A 21,018-nucleotide genomic window follows, 5' to 3' on the forward strand; every position below is an offset into this window, starting at 1 on the left:
GTTTATAATATTTACATGCATTGGGAACTGATGCTTCTTCCACTGTTGTGTTACAAAAAATTCCTTTTTCTGTAGATTCAAAAGATAGATGGAGGATGATATGGGTGACAAGTTGAATGGAAGGGAGAAATTGAAGATTCCGCTGGATAATCTACTTCAGATCTCAACATCTTTAGTTATCTTGTAGGAAGGAAGTGATGTTGTAAACATAATATTTATATATGAAGTGATTTTGTATCCACGTGGATGGTGTTCCTCTTGTAATGCTGCGATTTTAATTCAATATATAGTATTTTTCTCTTCTCAATAAATAGTGATACCCAGTTCAAAATAATTGCAAATGAAGATAAATATTTGTGATGTCATATGTGGACCACTGCTTGCAAGCATTCAAAATATTTAATTGATTAAATTAATATTAAGTGTGTCCTGAATAGCAGCATAAGCACCAACGTATTTAATCGTTGCCCACCCTTAGTTCTATACGTTGCTAGGCAGCAACGCCCCTGTTACCAACGAAGCTATATGCGTTGCATTATACCCTTGCAACACCCAAAAACGCAACACATTATTATCCGTTGGTAGAGGCGCTAGCAACGCCTATATTATATGCGTTGCATTATACCCTTGCAACACCCAAAAACGCAACGCATTATTATCCGTTGGTAGAGGCGCTAGCAACGCCTATATTATAAACTATATCAAAGCTGACCCTATTTACTCTAACCATAGCGTTTTGGCAACTGTTCACACAATGATTCTGTCCAATCTAAAATCACCACGTTAACCTTTTTCCTGTAGACAACCGAATGGTTATTGCAGATGGTAGCACCTGATTTTCCGTTTGCTTTTTTTTCTTTCCGTGTAAAATTCGTGGTGACCGGTTGTTTTCCGGTGGCATGTGTTATCCTATCTGGTTGTCGCGCGAGTTAGCTTTTATTACTTCCTCTCGTGTACCTGCAAAGTCCGGTCTTTCCGTAAATCATGCGGCGGTCAAAGCGGTGAGATAGCACCACCGAGCAAACACACAGTTCGCGCATCGAGGAGCCCCTATCTCGCAGACACGTACTCTCTTCCGGCTTTTTCCCACATTCGTGGCGAGCTCTCCCATTCGATCCCCTCCCTATCCAATCTCCACCTCCACCGGTCTCCTCCGGAAGCTTCTCCCACGTCCCCAAAGGCTGCGCCAGTCCGGCCGTCTGCCGTCGCGGAAAGGATGACCCAGAGGTCCTAGGCCTGTGCGCGTCTCCGACGGCTTCGCCTGTCCCGCTGTCCACCGCCACGACCACATGCCGTTGTGTTAGGAAGCTGTACCCGGAGGAGCAGTCCCGGGGGCATCGCATGCCGACGTCGGCGGGACGAGGCCGTCAAGTGCCTGGCTGTTTCGCTGGGAGTCCGCGCCGCTGGAAACCGGCGTCTGCCTGACCGCTTCCTCCTCCCCTCGATTTTCTCTCTGGTTTCTTCTCTCATCCAAAACGGATTTAGCGGCGGCGGAAACGGCCGTCGACCACAGCCTCGACGGCGACAAGAGCGGGGCGGCCGACGAGGATGGAGACACTGCGACGCCATGTGAGCTCGATCTCCGCTGACGGATCTTTTTTTTTTCTTTCACATGCTTTCCTTTTTTCTGTTCATGTTCTTTCCGTGAATTTTGGGGATTTTTGTTTGGTCAACAGGGCATATTGGATGTGGCGGGCCTCGCCGGCAAGAGGGCATGGAGCAGACGAGCAATAGAGGATGCAAGAATCGGCGGCAGCGACAGCGGTGGTGGTGGAGCTGGAGTGCGTTTGCGGGGAACTTCAAGGCAGAGGAGTGGGGCGGCTGGGGCGTGGTGCCCTTCAAGGCCGTCCGGGTTGGGCAGCAGCACAAGGCAGGGATAGCCCTTCACTTCACCTTCAAGCGCAGGCGCGTCCGCGGTAGGAAGGACCTGCAGACCTGCATCCTGCCCCTCCCTGGCGCTGGCGGCGGCATCAAGCGGTATGTGCTCCGCTCGGGTTCGGCGACTGTGTCGATAGCGACTGCCTCGCCCTGCAAGGTAAACCGAACTGTTCTATCTCCAAAGAGCTACTGCTCAAAATAATTTTTGGCTGTTCGAACTGATTTCTGCTTATGAGTTGACTCATGAACTGAATTGCGTAATTTGCTTCGGATTAATTGGCACTTGGAGTTCAAACTGGGAATTGTGTTGTTTCAAATTGGCACTGTCCATTTTTAGCCCCGTTTTGTTCTGAATGCAATTACTTTGATGGACTAGGAGATATTGCGGTGTTAAAAAATTGTAAGTCCGTAGGAATAGAGGTACCTGTTGAGATGTGCCACTGCATCAATACTCACTGTATGTTCCAAGCTATTGATTTGTTAAGTTTGTTTCTGTCATTTAGATTGAGTGGCCTACCTGTTTATGTTGATGAATTTGCATGTTAACACAAACAGTTCGGCTCTACACCAAAGAGACGTAACTTTGTTGACACTGAACAATCTTTATTAACTGAAACTCATACTCCTATATAGTTTCGGGTAAAACAACAGAAATGGCTAACCCTCTAAAAGCTGAGTGTCAAACAACAGAAATAACTAACCGGCAAGCATTATTATGCATAGGTTGGTTCTCTTACTTGGGAAATTCTACCAAGTGGTAGTAAATTAGTATTAATGATTTCACCTGCTCGAGTCATCTCTTATCTCAGGTATTCTCCCAAAATCCATCCATGAAAATTTTGTCGATAGTGGGGCTGATAAGAAAAATAAAAATAGTTCTTTCGTCATCGGCCTCTTGCGGCCCCATTTTGCATGTGCGTTAGGTCTCGGCGTTCAAGGCACGTTTCTAACTATGTGAGCCAATTGTCTCGCCGCTACTTCTGTTTGTTGTCCAGACATTCTCTCTTGGCTAAAGCATGCCGGTTTAGCTTCCAATTTTGCTGTTGATATGGATGTTTGAAGGCTTGCAATTCATCTTGGACTTATTGGATATCTTTGTTATTTTCTGCAGGTGCTCCTGGTTATGGTGATTCTACATAATGATCTTAGGATCTGTTTTCAGACTGTTCTTCTTTAGGTTCAGGTCCGAAATCGGGAGTGTGTGCTGACATGTGCATTCTTCTCAGATTTGGGCAGCTTCCTATTTATTTTCTTATCTCACATGAGCTTCTTTATTTGTAGGTCTGTACATGCATCTTATGCTGGATATATTCTGCAGCTCTGCTTATGGATTCTCAGTTTCCAGGTTGTTCCATGTGTTGTCCATTTATAATTTGGCATCGGCTGCTGTTTCATATGGTTGACACGTATGATACCAGTAGATAAGATACTTGATAGTGATGTGTGGCAGATTGTTGCGCCCCCTTTCTGTCATCAATATCATGTTGCTGCTGCTTCTGCTCCAATGGCTGCAGCCCAGACTCGCCTACAAAGCAGGTAAATTTTCTGATATTTTAGCTTCTAAATTTTCTCTTTCTTGGTGCATTAGTGGTTCAGATTTGAATCTCATTTGCACATATATTAATATGTATGTTCTTTGATGGGATTTCGTGCTATACCACCAATAATTTTTTATCTCCCATTACCTTCTCAATTGAAGAAAGATCCCGATCTTTCATTTGAGATGATCATCATCTCTGAAGCATGAAGAAACATCCAAGAAATTTTACATATCTTGACAGTTTTGCAATGTTGCGTACAATGCGCAACAGTTTGGAGCTCTAGCAGCACACATTGGAGATGATGCTCTTCTTTCAGGGTACTTATCTAACATCACATATGATTTATCATCTATTTCATTTCCATCCTTCGATTACTGCATACTCTATTTTGTTCCCATTTCTGACCGGTTCTCTTCATCACTATAGAAATAACCATGCTTGCGAATTCGTATTAGCAGCTCAATATACACTCATTATCTACAGTGCAATACATGAGAAGAATTTTTGTCCATGGAACTTATTCCCAGCTAAATAGGCCACTGCACCTGTCCAGGTAAAATTTCAGGACCGATTTTAACTAAATGGTATAGGCTGCAGTGTATCAAATAAAATCTTTTCCATCCTCTTTTCTTTGCAGAAAATATAATTATCTACAACAAGTGAGTTCAGCTAAAGGTCAAACGAGCAAAATCCCAGATTGATGAGCCAAATAGTTCATGTGGAAAAATATATTTTCTATCTACGCGTGGCCACAAACCTGGCGTAAAATATAGTCATCTATTTGCAGCTGTGGCCGGTATGAATGGCACGCAGCTAATGTAATATTGAGTTCACCTGATCAGGCTACTATAATTTTGAGCATTCTGTATGACTATGACAAATGCTATTGCTGAAATACTGCAGATCATCTCTATTTCCATATATGCAGTAGTGCCAACTTTCTATTAAATATCTTCTCTTTTTCGCCTCAAATCACCCCACGGGCGCGGCGTGCCGCCGCGCCAACCTTCCTAGTTGGCATTTAGATACAGATATATGCGTTGTTGTAGGAGGGGTTATGTTGTAGTGATGGCATCATATTTTATTATTTGAGGAGATTAAATCTTAGTAATTGTCAATGAGAGGAAATTATTTTTCAAAGGAAATGAATGGAAACCCTAGTATTATGTTGGGCAATGATTGTGATGATGCTAGATCATCTTGTGTGAGCCACTATGGAAAATTAGTCTACCTAAGTATTGTTTGGTGATTGTATACCTCGTATCCATTTATAGACGCCAGTACCGAAGGCTAAGCGGAGGAGGAGGTCTTCTACGAAGAAAAAGAGGAACACTTTGACAACTGTACCAATCAAGGCAAGTTATTACCAATGCAAGCTTTACTAATGCCAAGTGCAAGATACCCTTGCAATACTCTTTTGTTCAAAGATTTGTCCAAGCCAAGTTTTCATCTTGCAATCCTTTACTTTGTTTACCATGGCTTTTTCTTATAGTTAATATTGGTCTACAGATAGAATATTACAAGAGCATCAAACTTAGCCTAGAGATCAAAAACTTAGTTAGCACCCCTCATGACTAGTTGCTAGTGCTAAAACTAAAATTGACTACTCTAGATGGGAACACGTGAATCAAATGACTTTGAAAACCTTAGAATGATGAGTCATTCTATTGAAAGTTTTGAAGGTGAATATGACTTGTGAATGACAAGGTGAATTTGACAAAAACTGATGGTTGGGTTTGGATGCGATACCATTCCAATTTTAGAGTACCCCCACAATACCTGATCATGGGTAGGGCTTAGCTGGAAAGTTATGTGCTTTAGTATGGGTTCCCTCTGAACAAGCGTCATAGGGGTTATGCCGAGGCTGCCTCTGTGAAAAGTGGAATGACGTGAAATAGAGGTGAATGTCTTACCCAAGCCCTATGCAGTTCCCAGGATGGCAGACTGCCATAGCTGGGAGGCCAAGCTCATAGGGGAGGTGCCTATACTAGGGTATGTAAGTGAAAGGTTATGGTTGATGATCTGCATATTGAGTATGATTATTCAGCGCTATCCCTGACGGATGTAATCAAAAGTTTTGGCACAAGTGTACAACCTCTACAGAGTGTCAAACTATTCGAATAGCCACGTCCGCGGTCATGGACGGTTGGATGGCTATACTGTTCCGTTGTCAGATGTTTTTCTAAAAATTACTTGTGACTTGGAAGGTGAATTTGACTTGATCACAACAGAGTTGTGGGAATAACACTAATGTTCCCACTTGAGTAAATTTAGAAAACTAAAGAGACTGTGACTATTAAGCATTTATGAAATAAAACTAGCTCTGTGCAAATAAACCTAGCGGCTTAGAACCATGATTAGAGCTACTAGTACTTCTATTAGTGATAGTTTGCGAGTACTTTAAAAGTACTCATGGCTTTGTCCCTGGCTATTCAAATGGCCAGGCAGGATGTCTATGATAACTAGGACCACCTCCCGGCGTCAAGCATTGCATGTGGAATAGATGGACTACTACTACGTTTTCTTCCGCTATGTGTTATGTAATTGATATGTAGATCAAAATTTGTTGCAAGACTGGATCATGACATCCTTTGTTGTAAGACAATTATGGTTTGTAATGAATAATGTCCTGTGATATCAACTATTATGTCTCGCAAAAACAATCTTCCTGGGATTACGATGTATGACATAATAGGCATCTGGAATTAAAAATCCTGGTGTTGACAAATTTTAGGAACCCTAGGTAGATGAGAGCGACGACTGAACGGGAGCGAGTACGTCTACGACGACAGGCAGAGGGGAGTGGCTCGCGGTCGCCACCTTCCAGAGCAGCAACAACGACAACAACAGTGTGGATGGCGCCTGAGAGAGAGAGAGCGAGAGCGAGAGAGAGAGAGGAGAGAGCAAGGTGCTAGGCGAACTACTTCTTTACACCTGTGAAACCTAACTCCTCTCTTAACCAGACGCACCTCCGCCAGTCGCAGCAGACCGAGACCATCAAGATCCTCGCTAAGGAGCGCAAGTCACTTCGCCATCAGCGTGCCAAGAAGGACCACACCATTGCTCGCCTCCGCGCGAAGATAGCAGCCTTGGAGGAAACTGTTGAGGCACAAGAGACTCAACTGAAGGATCTGGAAGGATAAGGTGAAGACATCCAGGGAGTTGGAATCTCCTACCTCAGTGATGATGATGACTTTGAGGAAGATGAAGACCTTGACTTCCACACATATGTTGAAAGAACATGTCCATTACCCCATGTGTGGTTTTGGTAATTGATGACAATCCCTATGGACTAACGGTTGCATTGAGAATCTATCTTAGGTCGTGTCCATAGCCATGTGTCGGTTTCAAGGTTGCAAGATGGAGAAGATCGAGTACGATGGAGACGGTGTCGAAGAGAGACGAAGACGGTGTTGAAGATGAAGAGAGAAGACGGTGTAGAAGATGAATGAAGACGGTGGCGTGCGTACAAGATCGAAGAAGACGGTGGCATGAATGTTGGAGGAAGATGGTGGCATGTACAATGATGAAGAGGGTGAAGACGGAGCTTGCCGACTCAAGAGGAACATGCAAGGATAAGGTTTGTGCTCGATAGGTTGGTAGATCGCATCATCGGAGAGAGCTCAAACCTTGCATGCATTGCATCGTGTTTCTTGGTTCTTCTTGGTTCTTATCCATGAAACGGATTCCGGTTGCATCGTATGTTGCATGTGCGAGGGTGATGATTTTCCCGATATACCGTATTGAGAGGTTACACCTCTATGACCATGAGAAAATCATCACTCTCTCTTTTCCATGATTTCACAATTTGAGAAGGTATCCCTTGTTGCCCTCTTTCCAACAAAAATGGTTTCACCCTAAGAGCATCTCCACTCGTGCCCCCGACGAGGCCCCCGAGCGACGTTTTTCCCATCCGGACGGCGAAATTCGGCCCAGTCGCGCCCCCGGTTCCTCGTTTTCGTCCGGATTTGGCCCTTCATCCATCTGGCGAGCCCACGCCACCCCCGGCCCCTCGGGGAGCGCTCGGGGACTCCGGACGAGTGAAAAGCGGGGAAGGGCCCGATCTGTCGGTGACTCGACGCACGAACCCCACCGCCACGTCGCTCAAAATCTCCCCCACCCCTCGTATCTCTCTCGCCGCCGGCACCACCCCGCCGGCTTGTTGCCCAGATTCCGCCGCCCCTTCTTCCCCACCTGCCTATATTCCGCCGTCTTTGGACGACGGCCTATCTGGCTGCTCTTCCGCCGGCCTATTTTCCGGCCTGCTTGCTCCTCGTCGCTCGCAGCTCGGGTTGCCTCGACCACGCCCGTCAGGTGTTCGTCCATTTGCCTCGCCGGCCATGGACTCGGACGAAGAGGAGGAGCAGATGTTCGTCGAGCTTATGCAAGAAGAGATGGCAGCAGCCGCCCAAGACGACGAGCACATGATGATCCTCGGTTGCTTGGCAAGCATGTACGCCGGACTGGCAACTGGTCGACGTGGTGGGTCGGCATGAGGTCGCCGGAAGTGCAAGCCGAGACAGCGAATGGAGGGCTACTGCATGTTGTACGCCGACTACTTCGCCGACAATCCATTGCACGGTGAGAGTGTTTTCCGGCGTCGTTTCAGGATGAGCAGAAAGCTATTTCTGCAAATTGTGTATGCCATCCGCCACTTTGATCCCTACTTCACATGCAAGGCGGATTGCACTGGTTTGGTTGGATTTTCTTCACTGCGTGAAGTGCACGGTGGCTATGAGGATGCCGGCGTATGGAGCTCCCGGTGATACTGCAGATGACTATCTTCGGATGGCGGAGTCCACCGCTCTTGATTGTTTCTACCGGTTCTCGCAGGGCCGTCATAGCAGTGTTCGGGGACTATTTCTTGAGATCACCCACCGTCGAAGACACTCGGAGGATCCTTGCAACAAATGAAGCTAGGGGTTTTCCAGGGATGCTTGGAAGCATTGATCGCATGCATTGGCAATGGAAGAACTGTCCGTTTGTGTGGCAGGGAATGTACAAGGGTCACAAAAAAGGCTGCACTCGTGATACTTGAAGCAGTGGCTACCCATGATCTCTGGATTTGGCACTCTTTCTTTGGTATGCCCGGATCCAACAATGACATCAACGTCCTAAACTGCTCCCCGGTCTTTTCCAAGCTTGTTGAGGGTCATGCTCCCCGGTGGACTATGTGATCAATGGTCGGCACTACAACAAAGGATACTACCTTGCAGATGGTATCTATCCAAAGTGGGCAACATTTGTGAAGACTATCTCCAACCCTAGCACCCCCAAACTTTGCGAGTTTGTCAAGAAACAAGAAGCTTGCCGAAAAGACGTCGAGCGTGCATTTGGTGTCCTCCAGCAGAGATTTGTTGTCGTCCGGTTCCCCGCTATGACTTGGTCCAAAGATCAGATGTGGGAGGTGATGAACTGGTGTGTGTGCCTACACAATATGATTATTGAAGATGAGCGAAAGCATCCGGTTCCTCTGGCTGAGCAAGAAACACCATATGAGAGAGAGGGTCCTCTTGCACAGCCTAATCACCAGGTGCCTCCATCATGGGCCGCCTTCTTTGCTATGCGCTAGGAGATTCGAGACTCTACAATGCATCAGCTGCTGCAAGATGATCTGGTGGAGCACATATGGAGGCTCCGAGGCAACGCCAACGCCGACGCCAACTAGTCTGTCTTAATTTGTTTGAAAAATTGTGAAATTGTGTGCTTCATTTGTTTCAAGCACTTGTTAAACATTGTACCGATTATCGCCGAATTTGTTTCAGCAATTTTCGTACTCTTGTTTGCCGAACTTGTTAAATTTTATGTTGAATTTGTTTGAAATATGTCAAATGGTCGAGGTTGGGGGTTTCCTGCCGGGGGGGCGGCTGGAACTTCGGTGCTCCCCACGCCAAATCTTCCTCCAATCCGGACGAAAATTTCGCCGGATTTGGGCGTGGGGAGCACCAACGAGTGGGGATGCTCTAATCGGAGTTGCCTAGCTCAAGTTATTGCGTTTTCCGTGTTGCATATTATTTGGAAAAGAAAAACAACACAAATGGGCCGCAGTAGTACCGCGCGCAGTACCGGCTGATGGCGTGTAACTCACACGTTCGTTGGGAACCCCAAGAGGAAGGTATGATGCGCACAGCAGCAAGTTTTCCCTCAGAAAGAAACCAAGGTTTATCGAACCAGGAGGAGCCAAGAAGCACGTTGAAGGTTGATGGCGGCGGGATGTAGTGCGGCGCAACACGAGGGATTCCGGCGCCAACGTGGAACCTGCACAACACAACCAAAGTACTTTGCCCCAACGAAACAGTGAGGTTGTCAATCTCACCGGCTTGCTGTAACAAAGGATTAACCGTATTGTGTGGAAGATGATTGTTTGCAGTAAAACAATAGAACAAGTATTGCAGTAGATTGTATTTCAGTAAAGAGAATTGGACCGGGGTCCACAGTTCACTAGAGGTGTCTCTCCCATAAGACAAACAGCATGTTGGGTGAACAAATTACAGTTGGGCAATTGACAAATAAAGAGGGCATGACCATGCACATACATATTATGATGAGTATAGTGAGATTTAATTGGGCATTACGACAAAGTACATAGACCGCTATCCAGCATGCATCTATGCCTAAAAAGTCCACCTTCGAGTTATCATCCGAACCCCTCCAAGTATTAAGTTGCTAACAACAGACAATTGCATTAAGTATTGCGCGTAATGTAACTAGTGACTACATCCTTGAACATAGCACCAATGTTTTATCCCTAGTGGCAACAAGCACATCCGTAACCTTAGTGGTTCTTGTCACTCCTCCGGATTCACGGAGACATGAACCCACTATCGAGCATAAATACTCCCTCTTGGAGTTACTAGCATCAACTTGGCCAGAGCATCTACTAATAACGGAGAGCATGCAAGATCATAAACAACACATAGACATAGCTTTGATAATCAACATAACAAGTATTCTCTATTCATCGGATCCCAACAAACGCAACATATAGAATTACAGATAGATGATATTGATCATGTTAGGCAGCTCACAAGATCCGACAATGATAGCACAATGGGGAGAAGACAACCATCTAGCTACTGCTATGGACCCATGGTCCAGGGGTAGACTACTCACACATCACTCCGGAGGCGACCATGGCGGCGTAGAGTCCTCCGGGAGATGATTCCCCTCTCCGGCAGGGTGCCGGAGGCGATCTCCTGGATCCCCCGAGATGGGATCGGCGGCGGCGGCGTCTCTGGAAGGTTTTCCGTATCGTGGCTCTCGGTACTGGGGGTTTTGCGACGGAGGCTATTTGTAGGCGGAAGGGCAGGTCAAGAGGCGGCACGAGGGCCCCACACCACAGGGCCGCGCGGCCAAGGGGGGGCCGCGCCGCCCTAGGGTGTGGCCCCCTCGTGGCCCCTCTTCGTCTCCTCTTCGGACTTCTGGAAGCTTCGTGGCAAAATAGAACCCTGGGCATTGATTTCGTCCAATTCCGAGAATATTTCGTTACTAGGATTTCGAAACCAAAAACAGCGTAAAACAAAGAATCGGCACTTCGGCATCTTGTTAATAGGTTAGTTCCGGAAAATGCACGAATATGACATAAAGTGTGCATAAAACATGTAGATAACATCAATAATGTGGCATGGAACATAAGAAATTATCGATACGTTGGAGACGTATCAGCATCCCCAAGCTTAGTTCTGCTCGTCCCGAGGAGGTAAAATGATAACACAGATAATTTCTGGAGTGACATGCCATCATAATCTTGATCATACTATTTGTAAAGCATATGTAGTGAATGCAGCGATCAAAACAATGTATATGACATGAGTAAACAAGTGAAACATATAGCAAAGACTTTTCATGAATAGCACTTCAAGACAAGCATCAATAAGTCTTGCATAAGAGTTAACTCATAAAGCAATAATTCAAAGTAAAGGTATTGAAGCAATACAAAAGAAGATTAAGTTTCAGCGGTTGCTTTCAACTTGTAACATGTATATCTCATGGATATTGTGAACATAGAGTAATATAATAAGTGCAATAAGCAAATATGTAGGAATCAATGCACAGTTCACACAAGTGTTTGCTTCTTGAGGTGGAGAGAAATAGGTGAACTGACTCAACATTGAAAGTAAAAGAATGGTCCTCATAGAGGAAAAGCATCGATTGCTATATTTGTGCTAGAGCTTTGATTTTGAAAACATGAAACAATTTTGTCAACGGTAGTAATAAAGCATATGTATCATGTAAATTATATCTTACAAGTTGCAAGCCTCATGCATAGTATACTAATAGTGCCCGCACCTTGTCCTAATTAGCTTGGACTACCGGATCATCACAATGCGCATGTTTTAACCAAGTGTCACAATGGGGTACCTCTATGCCGCTCTGTACAAAGGTCTAAGGAGAAAGCTCGCATTGGATTTCTCGCTATTGATTATTCTCAACTTAGACATCCATACCGGGACAACATAGACAACAGATAATGGACTCCTCTTTTATGCATAAGCATGTAACAACAATTAATAATTTTCTCATATGAGATTGAGGATATATGTCCAAAACTGAAACTTCCACCATGAATCATGGCTTTAGTTAGCGGCCCAATGTTCTTCTCTAACAATATGCATGCTTAACCATAAGGTGGTAGATCTCTCTTACTTCGGACAAGACGAACATGCATAGCAACTCACATGATATTCAACAAAGAGTAGTTGATGGCGTCCCCGAGTGAACATGGTTATCGCACAACAAGCAACTTAATAAGAGATAAAGTGCATAATTACATATTCAATACCACAATAGTTTTTAAGCTATTTGTCCCATGAGCTATATATTGCAAAGGTGAATGATGGAATTTTAAAGGTAGCACTCAAGCAATTTACTTTGGAATGGTGGAAAATACCATGTAGTAGGTAGGTATGGTGGACACAAATGGCATAGTAGTTGGCTCAAGTATTTTGGATGCATGAGAAGTATTCCCTCTCGATACAAGGTTTAGGCTAGCAAGGCTTATTTGAAACAAACACAAGGATGAACCAGTGCAACAAAACTCACATAAAAGACATATTGAAAACATTATAAGACTCTACACCGTCTTCCTTGTTGTTCAAACTCAATACTAGAAATTATCTAGACCTTAGAGAGACCAAATATGCAAACCAAATTTTAGCATGCTCTATGTATTTCTTCATTAATGGGTGCAAAGCATATGATGCAAGAGCTTAAACATGAGCACAACAATTGCCAAGTATCACATTACCCAAGACATTTATAGCAATTACTACATGTATCATTTTCCAATTCCAACCATATAACAATTTAACGAAGGAGAAACTTCGCCATGAATACTATGAGTAGAAACTAAGGACATACTTGTCCATATGCTACAGCGGAGCGTGTCTCTCTCCCATAAAGTGAATGCTAGGATCCATTTTATTCAAACAAAACAAAAAACAAAAACAAACCGACGCTCCAAGCAAAGCACATAAGATGTGATGGAATAAAAATATAGTTTCGGGGGAGGAACCCGATAATGTTGTCGATGAAGAAGGGGATGCCTTGGGCATCCCCAAGCTTAGACGCTTGAGTCTTCTTAGAATATGCAGGGGTGAACCACGGGGCATCCCCAAGCTTAGAGCTTTCACTCTCCTTGATCATGTTGCATCATACTCCTCTCTTGATCCTTGAAAACTTTCTCCACACCAAACTCGAAACAACTCATTAGAGGGTTAGTGCACAATAAAAATTAACATATTCAGAGGTGACACAATCATTCTTAACACTTCTGGACATTGCATAAAGCTACTGGACATTAATGGATCAAAGAAATTCATCCAACATAGCAAAAGAGGCAATGCGAAATAAAAGGCAGAATCTGTCAAAACAGAACAGTTTGTATTGACGAATTTTATCGAGGCACCAGACTTGCTCAAATGAAAATGCTCATATTGAATTAAAGTTGCGTACATATCTGAGGATCACTCACGTAAATTGGCTTAATTTTCTGAGTTACCTACAGAGGAAAACAGCCCAGATTCGTGACAGCAAAGAAATCTGTTTCTGCGCAGTAATCCAAATCTAGTATGAACTTTTCTATCAACGGCTTAACTTGGCACAACAAAACACAAAACTAAGATAAGGAGAGGTTGCTACAGTAGTAAACAACTTCCAAGACACAAAATAAAAACAAAGTACTGTAGGTAAAAACATGGGTTGTCTCCCATAAGCGCTTTTCTTTAACGCCGTTCAGCTAGGCGCAGAAAGTGTGTATCAAGTATTATCAAGAGACGAAGTGTCAACATCATAATTTGTTCTCATAATAGAATCAAAAGGTAACTTCATTCTCTTTCTAGGGAAGTGTTCCATACCTTTCTTGAGAGGAAATTGATATTTAATATTACCTTCCTTCATATCAATAGTAGCACCAACGAGTTCGAAGAAAAGGTCTTCCCAATATGATGGGACAAGATGCATTGCATTGAATATCCAAGACAACAAAATCAACGGGGACAAGGTTATTGTTAACGGTAATGCGAACATTATCAACTTTCCCCAAAGGTTTCTTTGTAGAATGATCAGCAAGATTAACATCCAAATAACAATTTTTCAGTGGTGGCAAGTCAAGCATATTATAAATTTTCTTAGGCATAACGAAATACTTGCACCAAGATCACATAAAGCATTACAATCAAAATCTTTAACCTTCATCTTAATGATGGGCTCCCAACCATCCTCTAGCTTTTTAGGAATAGAGGCTTCGCGCTCTAGTTTCTCTTCTCTAGCTTTTATGAGAGCATTTGTAATATGTTGCGTGAAAGCCAAATTTATAGCACTAGCATTAGGACTTTTAGCAAGTTTTTGCAAGAACTTTATAACTTCAGAGATGTGGCAATCATCAAAATTCAAACCATTATAATCTAAAGCAATGGGATCATCATCCCCAATGTTGGAGAAAATTTCAGCAGTTTTATCACAGGCAGTTTCAACAGTTTTAGCAGTTTCAGGCAGTTTCTCGCGCTTTGCATTAGAAGTGGAAACATTGCTAACACCAATTCTTTTATTATTAATAGTAGGAGGTGCAGCAACATGTGTAGCATTAGCATTACTAGTGGTGGTAATAGTCCAAACTTTAGCTACATTCTTCTCTTTAGCTAGTTTTTCATTTTCTTCTCTATCCCACCTAGCACGCAGTTCAGCCATTAATCTTATATTCTCATTAATTCTAACTTGGATGGCATTTGCTGTAGTAACAATTTTATTATGATGATTCTCATTAGTCTTAACTTTCGATTTCAAAAGATCAACATCAGCAGCAAGACTATCGACTTTAGAAGCAAGTATATCAATTTTCCCAAGCTTTTCTTCAACTGATTTGTTAAAGGCAGTTTGTGTACTAATAAATTCTTTAAGCATGGCTTCAAGTCCAGGGGGTGTGTTCCTATTATTGTTGTAAGAATTCCCATAAGAATTACCATAACCGTTGCCATTATTATAAGGATATGGCCTATAGTTGTTACTAGAATTGTTCCGGTAAGCATTGTTGTTGAAATTATTATTTTTAATGAAGTTTACATCAACATGTTCTTCTTGTGCAACCAATGAAGCTAATGGAACATTATTAGGATCAATATTAGTCCTATCATTCACAAGCATAGACATAATAGCATCAATCTTATCACTCAAGGAAGAGGTTTCTTCGACGAATTTACCTTCTTACCTTGTGGAGCTCTTTCCGTGTGCCATTCAGAGTAGTTGATCATCATATTATCAAGAAGCTTTGTTGCTTCACCAAGAGTGATGGACATAAAGGTACCTCCAGCAGCTGAATCCAATAAATTCCATGAAGAAAAATTTAGTCCTGCATAGAAGGTTTGGATGATCATCCAAGTAGTCGATCCATGGGTTGGGCAATTTTTAACCAGAGATTTCATTCTTTCCCATGCTTGAGCAACATGTTCAGTATCTAATTGTTTAAAATTCATTATGATACTCCTCAAAGATATAATTTTAGCAGGGGGATAATATCTACCAATAAAAGCATCCTTGCATTTAGTCCATGAATCAATACTATTCTTAGGCAGAGATAGCAACCAATCTTTAGCTCTTCCTCTTAATGAGAAAGGGAACAATTTTAATTTTATAATGTCACCATCTACATCTTTATACTTTTGCATTTCACATAATTCAACAAAATTATTAAGATGGGCAGCAGCATCATCGAACTAACACCGAGAAAATTGCTCTCGCATAACAAGATTCGAGTAAAGCAGGTTTAATTTCAAAGAATTCTGCTGTAGTAGCAGGTGGAGCAATAGGTGTGCATAAGAAATCATTATTATTTGTGGTTGTGAAGTCACACAACTTAGTGTTTTCAGGGTTGGCCATTTTAGCAACAGTAAATAAAACAAACTAGATAAAGTAAATGCAAGTAACTAATTTTTTTGTGTTTTTGATATAGCAAACAAGATAACAAATAAAGTAAAACTAGCAACTAATTTTTTTGTATTTTGATTTAGTGCAGCAAACAAAGTAGTAAATAAAACTAAGCAAGACAAAAACAAAGTAAAGAGATTGAGAAGTGGAGACTCCCCTTGCAGCGTGTCTTGATCTCCCGACAACGGCCCCGAAAAAGAGCTTGATGGCGTGTAACTCACACGTTCGTTGGGAACCCCAAGAGGAAGGTATGATGCGCACAGCAGCAAGTTTTCCCTCAGAAAGAAACCAAGGTTTATCGAACCAGGAGGAGCCAAGAAGCACGTTGAAGGTTGATGGCGGCGGGATGTAGTGCGGCGCAACACCGGGGATTCCGGCGCCAACGTGGAACCTGCACAACACAACCAAAGTACTTTGCCCCAACGAAACAGTGAGGTTGTCAATCTCACCGGCTTGCTGTAACAAAGGATTAACCGTATTGTGTGGAAGATGATTGTTTGCAGAAAACGAGTAGAACAAGTATTGCAGTAGATTGTATTTCGAGTAAAGAGAATTGGACCGGGGTCCACAGTTCACTAGAGGTGTCTCTCCCATAAGATAAACGAGCATGTTGGGTGAACAAATTACGAGTTGGGCAATTGACAAATAAAGAGGGCATGACCATGCACATACATATCATGATGAGTATAGTGAGATTTAATTGGGCATTACGACAAAGTACATAGACCGCCATCCAACTGCATCTATGCCTAAAAAGTCCACCTTCGAGGTTATCATCCGAACCCCTCCAGGTATTAAGTTGCAAAGCAACAGACAATTGCATTAAGTATGGTGCGTAATGTAATCAACAACTACATCCTTAGACATAGCATCAATGTTTTATCCCTAGTGGAAACAGACACAACACAACCTTAGAACTTTCTGTCACTGTCCCAGGTGTCAATGCAGGCATGAACCCACTATCGAGCATAAATACTCCATCTTGGAGTTACAAGCATCTACTTGGCCAGAGCATCTACTAGTAACGGAGAGCATGCAAGATCATAAACAACACATAGATATAACTTTGATAATCAACATAACAGGTATTCTCTATTCATCGGATCCCAACAAACGCAACATATAGAATTACATATAGATGATCTTGATCATGATAGGCAGCTCACAAGATCCGACAATGAAGCACAATGGGGAGAAGACAACCATCTAGCTACCGCTATGGACCCATAGTCCAGGGGTAGACTACTCACACATCACTCCGGAGGCGACCATGGCGGCGTAGAGTCCTCCGGGAGATGAATCCCCTCTCCGGCAGGGTGCCGGAGGCGATCTCCTGGATCCCCCGAGATGGGATCGGCAGCGGCGGCGTCTCTGGAAGGTTTTCCGTATCGTGGCTCTCGGTACTGGGGGTTTCGTCACGGAGGCTATTTGTAGGCGGAAGGGCAGGTCAAGAGGCGGCACGGGGGCCCCACACCACAGGGCCGCGCGGCCAAGGGGGGCCGCGCCGCCCTAGGGTGTGGCCCCCTCGTGGCCCCTCTTCGTCTCTCCTTCGGACTTCGGAAGCTTCGTGGCAAAATAGGACCCCGGGCGTTGATTTCGTCCAATTCCGAGAATATTTCGTTACTAGGATTTCGAAACCAAAAATAGCGAGAAAACGAGCAAGCGGCACTTCGGCATCTTGTTAATAGGTTAGTTCCAGAAAATGCACGAATATGACATAAAGTGTGCATAAAACATGTAGATAACATCAATAATGTGGCATGGAACATAAGAAATTATCGATACATTGGAGACGTATCACCGGCCCAGTACCGTAAGCCTCACTGCGAGGTACTGGACCCGGAGCGGTACCAGGCCGGTACCGGGCACGGTACTACCGCTCGGCCCATCTCGTTTTTTTCCCCGACAGCTTCCTCCACCGCCCCGCTCTTGGGCCGCGGCCAACCACCGGCCCACGACGCCGCTGCGGCCTCTTCTGCCTTGGGCCGCCTCACGCCTGGGCCCAGCCCCATGCCGCGCACGCCCAGGCCGCCCTCGCTCGCGCGCTGCTCCCCCGCCGCCAGCACGCTCGCGATCGATCGATCGATTTGCTGCCGCCCACTCGACCCTCCCACGCGGGAGAGGATGGGCGTTGACCCGCTCGTCCTCGATCCCTGCGCATGCGCCCTGCTCCCGCTTATGCCTCGCCTGCTACTGGCCCCATGCTGCATGCTTCCTACTGCTCTTGCTCTGCTGCCACGCTGCTGCCACGCTGCTGCCCCTCTCTCTCTTCCTTCGCTGTTTCAGATCTAATTTTTGGGTTAAGCGGTAGTACCGCTCTGCGCAACGGTCTTACCGGTTTGGGGCATTTTCTGACCGTTTTCTGCGTAGTTCGCGCGCGAGCAGTGGTACCGCTTTGACAAGCGGTAGTACCGCTCGGGCGCGAATCTAACCATTTTTCCAGCCCCAACAGCTATATTTTGGAATCTCTATTTATACCCCTCTTCCACCTCCGACCCAACCACTTCCACCCCTCCATTCTCTCTCCTCCATTATTGACCTTGAGTTGTTTCTTCCTCCTCTTGATCCCCCACTATTTCTTGCATATTTTTGGGGGAAAGGAGAGAGGAGACCTAGATCTAGAGCTTCACCAATTGAATCCCTCTCCAAGTGAGGGGATCTTGCTAGATCTAGGTCTTGGAGTTATTTGGTGTTTCTCCACATATTTGTTCTTCCTCCCTTATTCCCCCAATAGCTTTTGTAGCTTTGTTGGAATTTGGGAGAGAAGAACTTGGGCATCTTAGTGGTGTTCTTAGCCATTGCATTAGGTGCATCGGTTTGGGTTCTCTCCAGGGTTTCGATCTCGTAGAGGGCGTGTTACATCTTAGTGGTGTTCTTGTAGCCTTTGTGGCCTTGTAGCCTTTCGTGGCCTTGTCGTCTTTGTGTCGTGGTCGTCTTTGTGGCGTGATAGCCTTTGTGGTGTTGTTGCCTTTGTGGAGTGTGGTAGCCTTTGTGGTTTTGGAGCCGGTTGTGGCGTGTTGGTGTCTTGGTGGTTTTGTTGCCGGTGTGGCGTGTTGTAGCCTCTTGTGGCCTTGTACTTGAGAGCCTCCGTGTTGTGGAGTTTCCTCAAGCTTGATACTTGGGAGTTTTCCCAAGCTTGTACGGGTTCGGTGACTACCCTCAAGGGTCCCTTAGTGGATCGAGGCTTTCCTCCTTGGAGGAAAGGCTCGAGGAGAATACGGTGGCCCTAGTGGCTCATTGGAGTGCCTCGTGCCTCCACACCGCTCCAACGGAGATGTAGCACCCTTGGGTGTGAACTTCGGGATACATCGTCGTCTCCTCGTGCACCGGTTACTTCTCAACCCAAGCTCCTTTACCTATGCGCTTTACATTGTGATATCTGTCATGCTTGATGCTATACCTAGCTTGTCATCGCCTTGTTGCTCATCATGCTAGCATAGGTTGTTGGTGCTCTTAGGCAAACCCTTAGTTGATAGGCTTTGAGCTAAACTAGTAAACACTTAGTTTTATTCCGCTGACTGTCTACAACTGGCGCGTGGTTGACGAGGGAGGAAATCTTGTTCCTTCAGTTCCCCGGCAACGGCGCCAGAAAATAGCTTGATGTCTACTCACATTTCTTTTCCTGTAGACAGTGTTGGGCCTCCAAGAGCAGAGGTTTTTACAACAGCAACAAGTTTTCCCTTAAGTGGATCACCCAAGGTTTATCGAACTCAGGGAGGAAGAGGTCAAAGATATCCCTCTCAAGCAACCCTGCGTTCACAATGCAAGAAGTCTCTTGTGTCCTCAACACACCCAATACACTTGTCAGATGTATAGGTGCACTAGTTCGGCGAAGAGATAGTGAGATGCAAGTAATATGGATGTATATGAGTGGTAATAGCAATCTGAATAAAATATGGCAGCGAGTAAACATGAAGTGGAACAGTAAACAAACAGTGACAACGGCGCCAGAAAATGCTTGCTGGCGTGCAATTGACGTGGGAGATAGGAATCTTTGTGGTGTAGCTTTTCTATTCGGGAACAAGGCCCAGGGATCATACTTTCACTAGTGGACACTCTCAACATTGATCACATAATAAAACCACTCTACACTCTCTTGTTGGATGATGAACACCATTAATTGTGTAGGGCTACAAGAGCACCTCAATGCCGGAGTTAACAAGCTCCACAACATTCGATGTTCATATTTAAATAACCTTAGAGTGCATGATAGACCAACGCAATTATACCGAGTACTAACATAGCATGCACACTTGTCACCATCATACTATGAAAGGAGGAACAGATCACATCAATACCATCATAGTAATAGTTAACTTCATAATCTACAAGAGATCACAATCATAAACTACGCCAAGTACTACATGATGCACACACTGTCACCATTACATCATGGAGGAGGAATAGAGTACTTTAATAACATCACTAGAGTAGCACATAGATTAATAGTGATACAAAACTCATCATATGAATCTCAATCATGTAAGGCAGCTTATGAGATCATTGTATTGAAGTACATGGGAGAGAGATTAACCACATAGCTACCGGTACAGCCCTTAGCCTCGAGGGAGAACTACTCCCTCCTCATGGGAGACAACAGCGTTGATGAAGATGGCGGTGGTGTCGATGGAGATGCCTTCTGGGGGCACTTCCCCGTCCCGGTGGCGTGCCGGAACAGAGACTCCTGTCCCCCAGATCTTGGCTTCGCGATGGCGGCGGCTCTGGAAGGTTTCTCGTACCGTGGCTTATTCGTATCGAAGATTTAGGTCAGGGAGCTTTAAATAGGCGAAGAGTCGGAGTGGTTACGGGGGCGCCACACAATAGGGGGCGCCCCCCCTGGGCCGCGCGGCCACATGTGTGGTGGCCCTGTGGCTCTCCTCTGGTCCCTCTCGGGTGTTCTGGAAGCTTCGTGGAATTATAAGATGCTGGGCGTTGATTTCGTCCAATTCCGAGAATATTTCCTTACTAGGATTTCTGAAACCAAAAACAGCAGAAAACAGGAACTGGCACTTCGGCATCTCGTCAATAGGTTAGTTCCGGAAAATGCATCAAAACGATATAGAGTGTGAACAAAACATGTAGGTATTGTCATAAAACAAGCATGGAACATCAGAAATTATAGATACGTTGGAGACGTATCAGCATCCCCAAGCTTAGTTCCTACTCGTCCCGAGTAGGT

At 44.7% G+C, this 21,018-nt stretch overlaps 1 protein-coding gene across 18 annotated transcripts; it reads left to right on the forward strand.

The window, feature by feature from the left end:
• The first annotated feature begins 1,050 nt into the window (after positions 1-1,050).
• On the forward strand, positions 1,051-4,340 carry LOC124707098. Of its 18 annotated transcripts, none has more exons than XM_047238753.1 (7): positions 1,051-1,569; positions 1,677-2,035; positions 2,990-3,004; positions 3,160-3,223; positions 3,329-3,414; positions 3,660-3,736; positions 3,846-4,340. In XM_047238753.1, exons 2-7 carry the CDS (start codon positions 1,715-1,717, stop codon positions 3,952-3,954), a joined length of 672 nt encoding a protein of 223 aa, XP_047094709.1. In that variant the 5' UTR covers positions 1,051-1,569; positions 1,677-1,714; the 3' UTR covers positions 3,955-4,340. The 18 variants fall into 18 exon arrangements, 8 of the variants coding, with proteins under 8 accessions (XP_047094709.1, XP_047094712.1, XP_047094711.1 ...); XM_047238756.1 differs by having other exon boundaries at positions 3,878-4,340; XM_047238755.1 differs by having other exon boundaries at positions 3,903-4,340.
• Positions 4,341-21,018: the final 16,678 nt, after the last annotated feature.

Source organism: Lolium rigidum, chromosome 4, assembly GCF_022539505.1.
Source record: "Lolium rigidum isolate FL_2022 chromosome 4, APGP_CSIRO_Lrig_0.1, whole genome shotgun sequence".
Classification (NCBI taxonomy): domain Eukaryota; kingdom Viridiplantae; phylum Streptophyta; class Magnoliopsida; order Poales; family Poaceae; genus Lolium; species Lolium rigidum.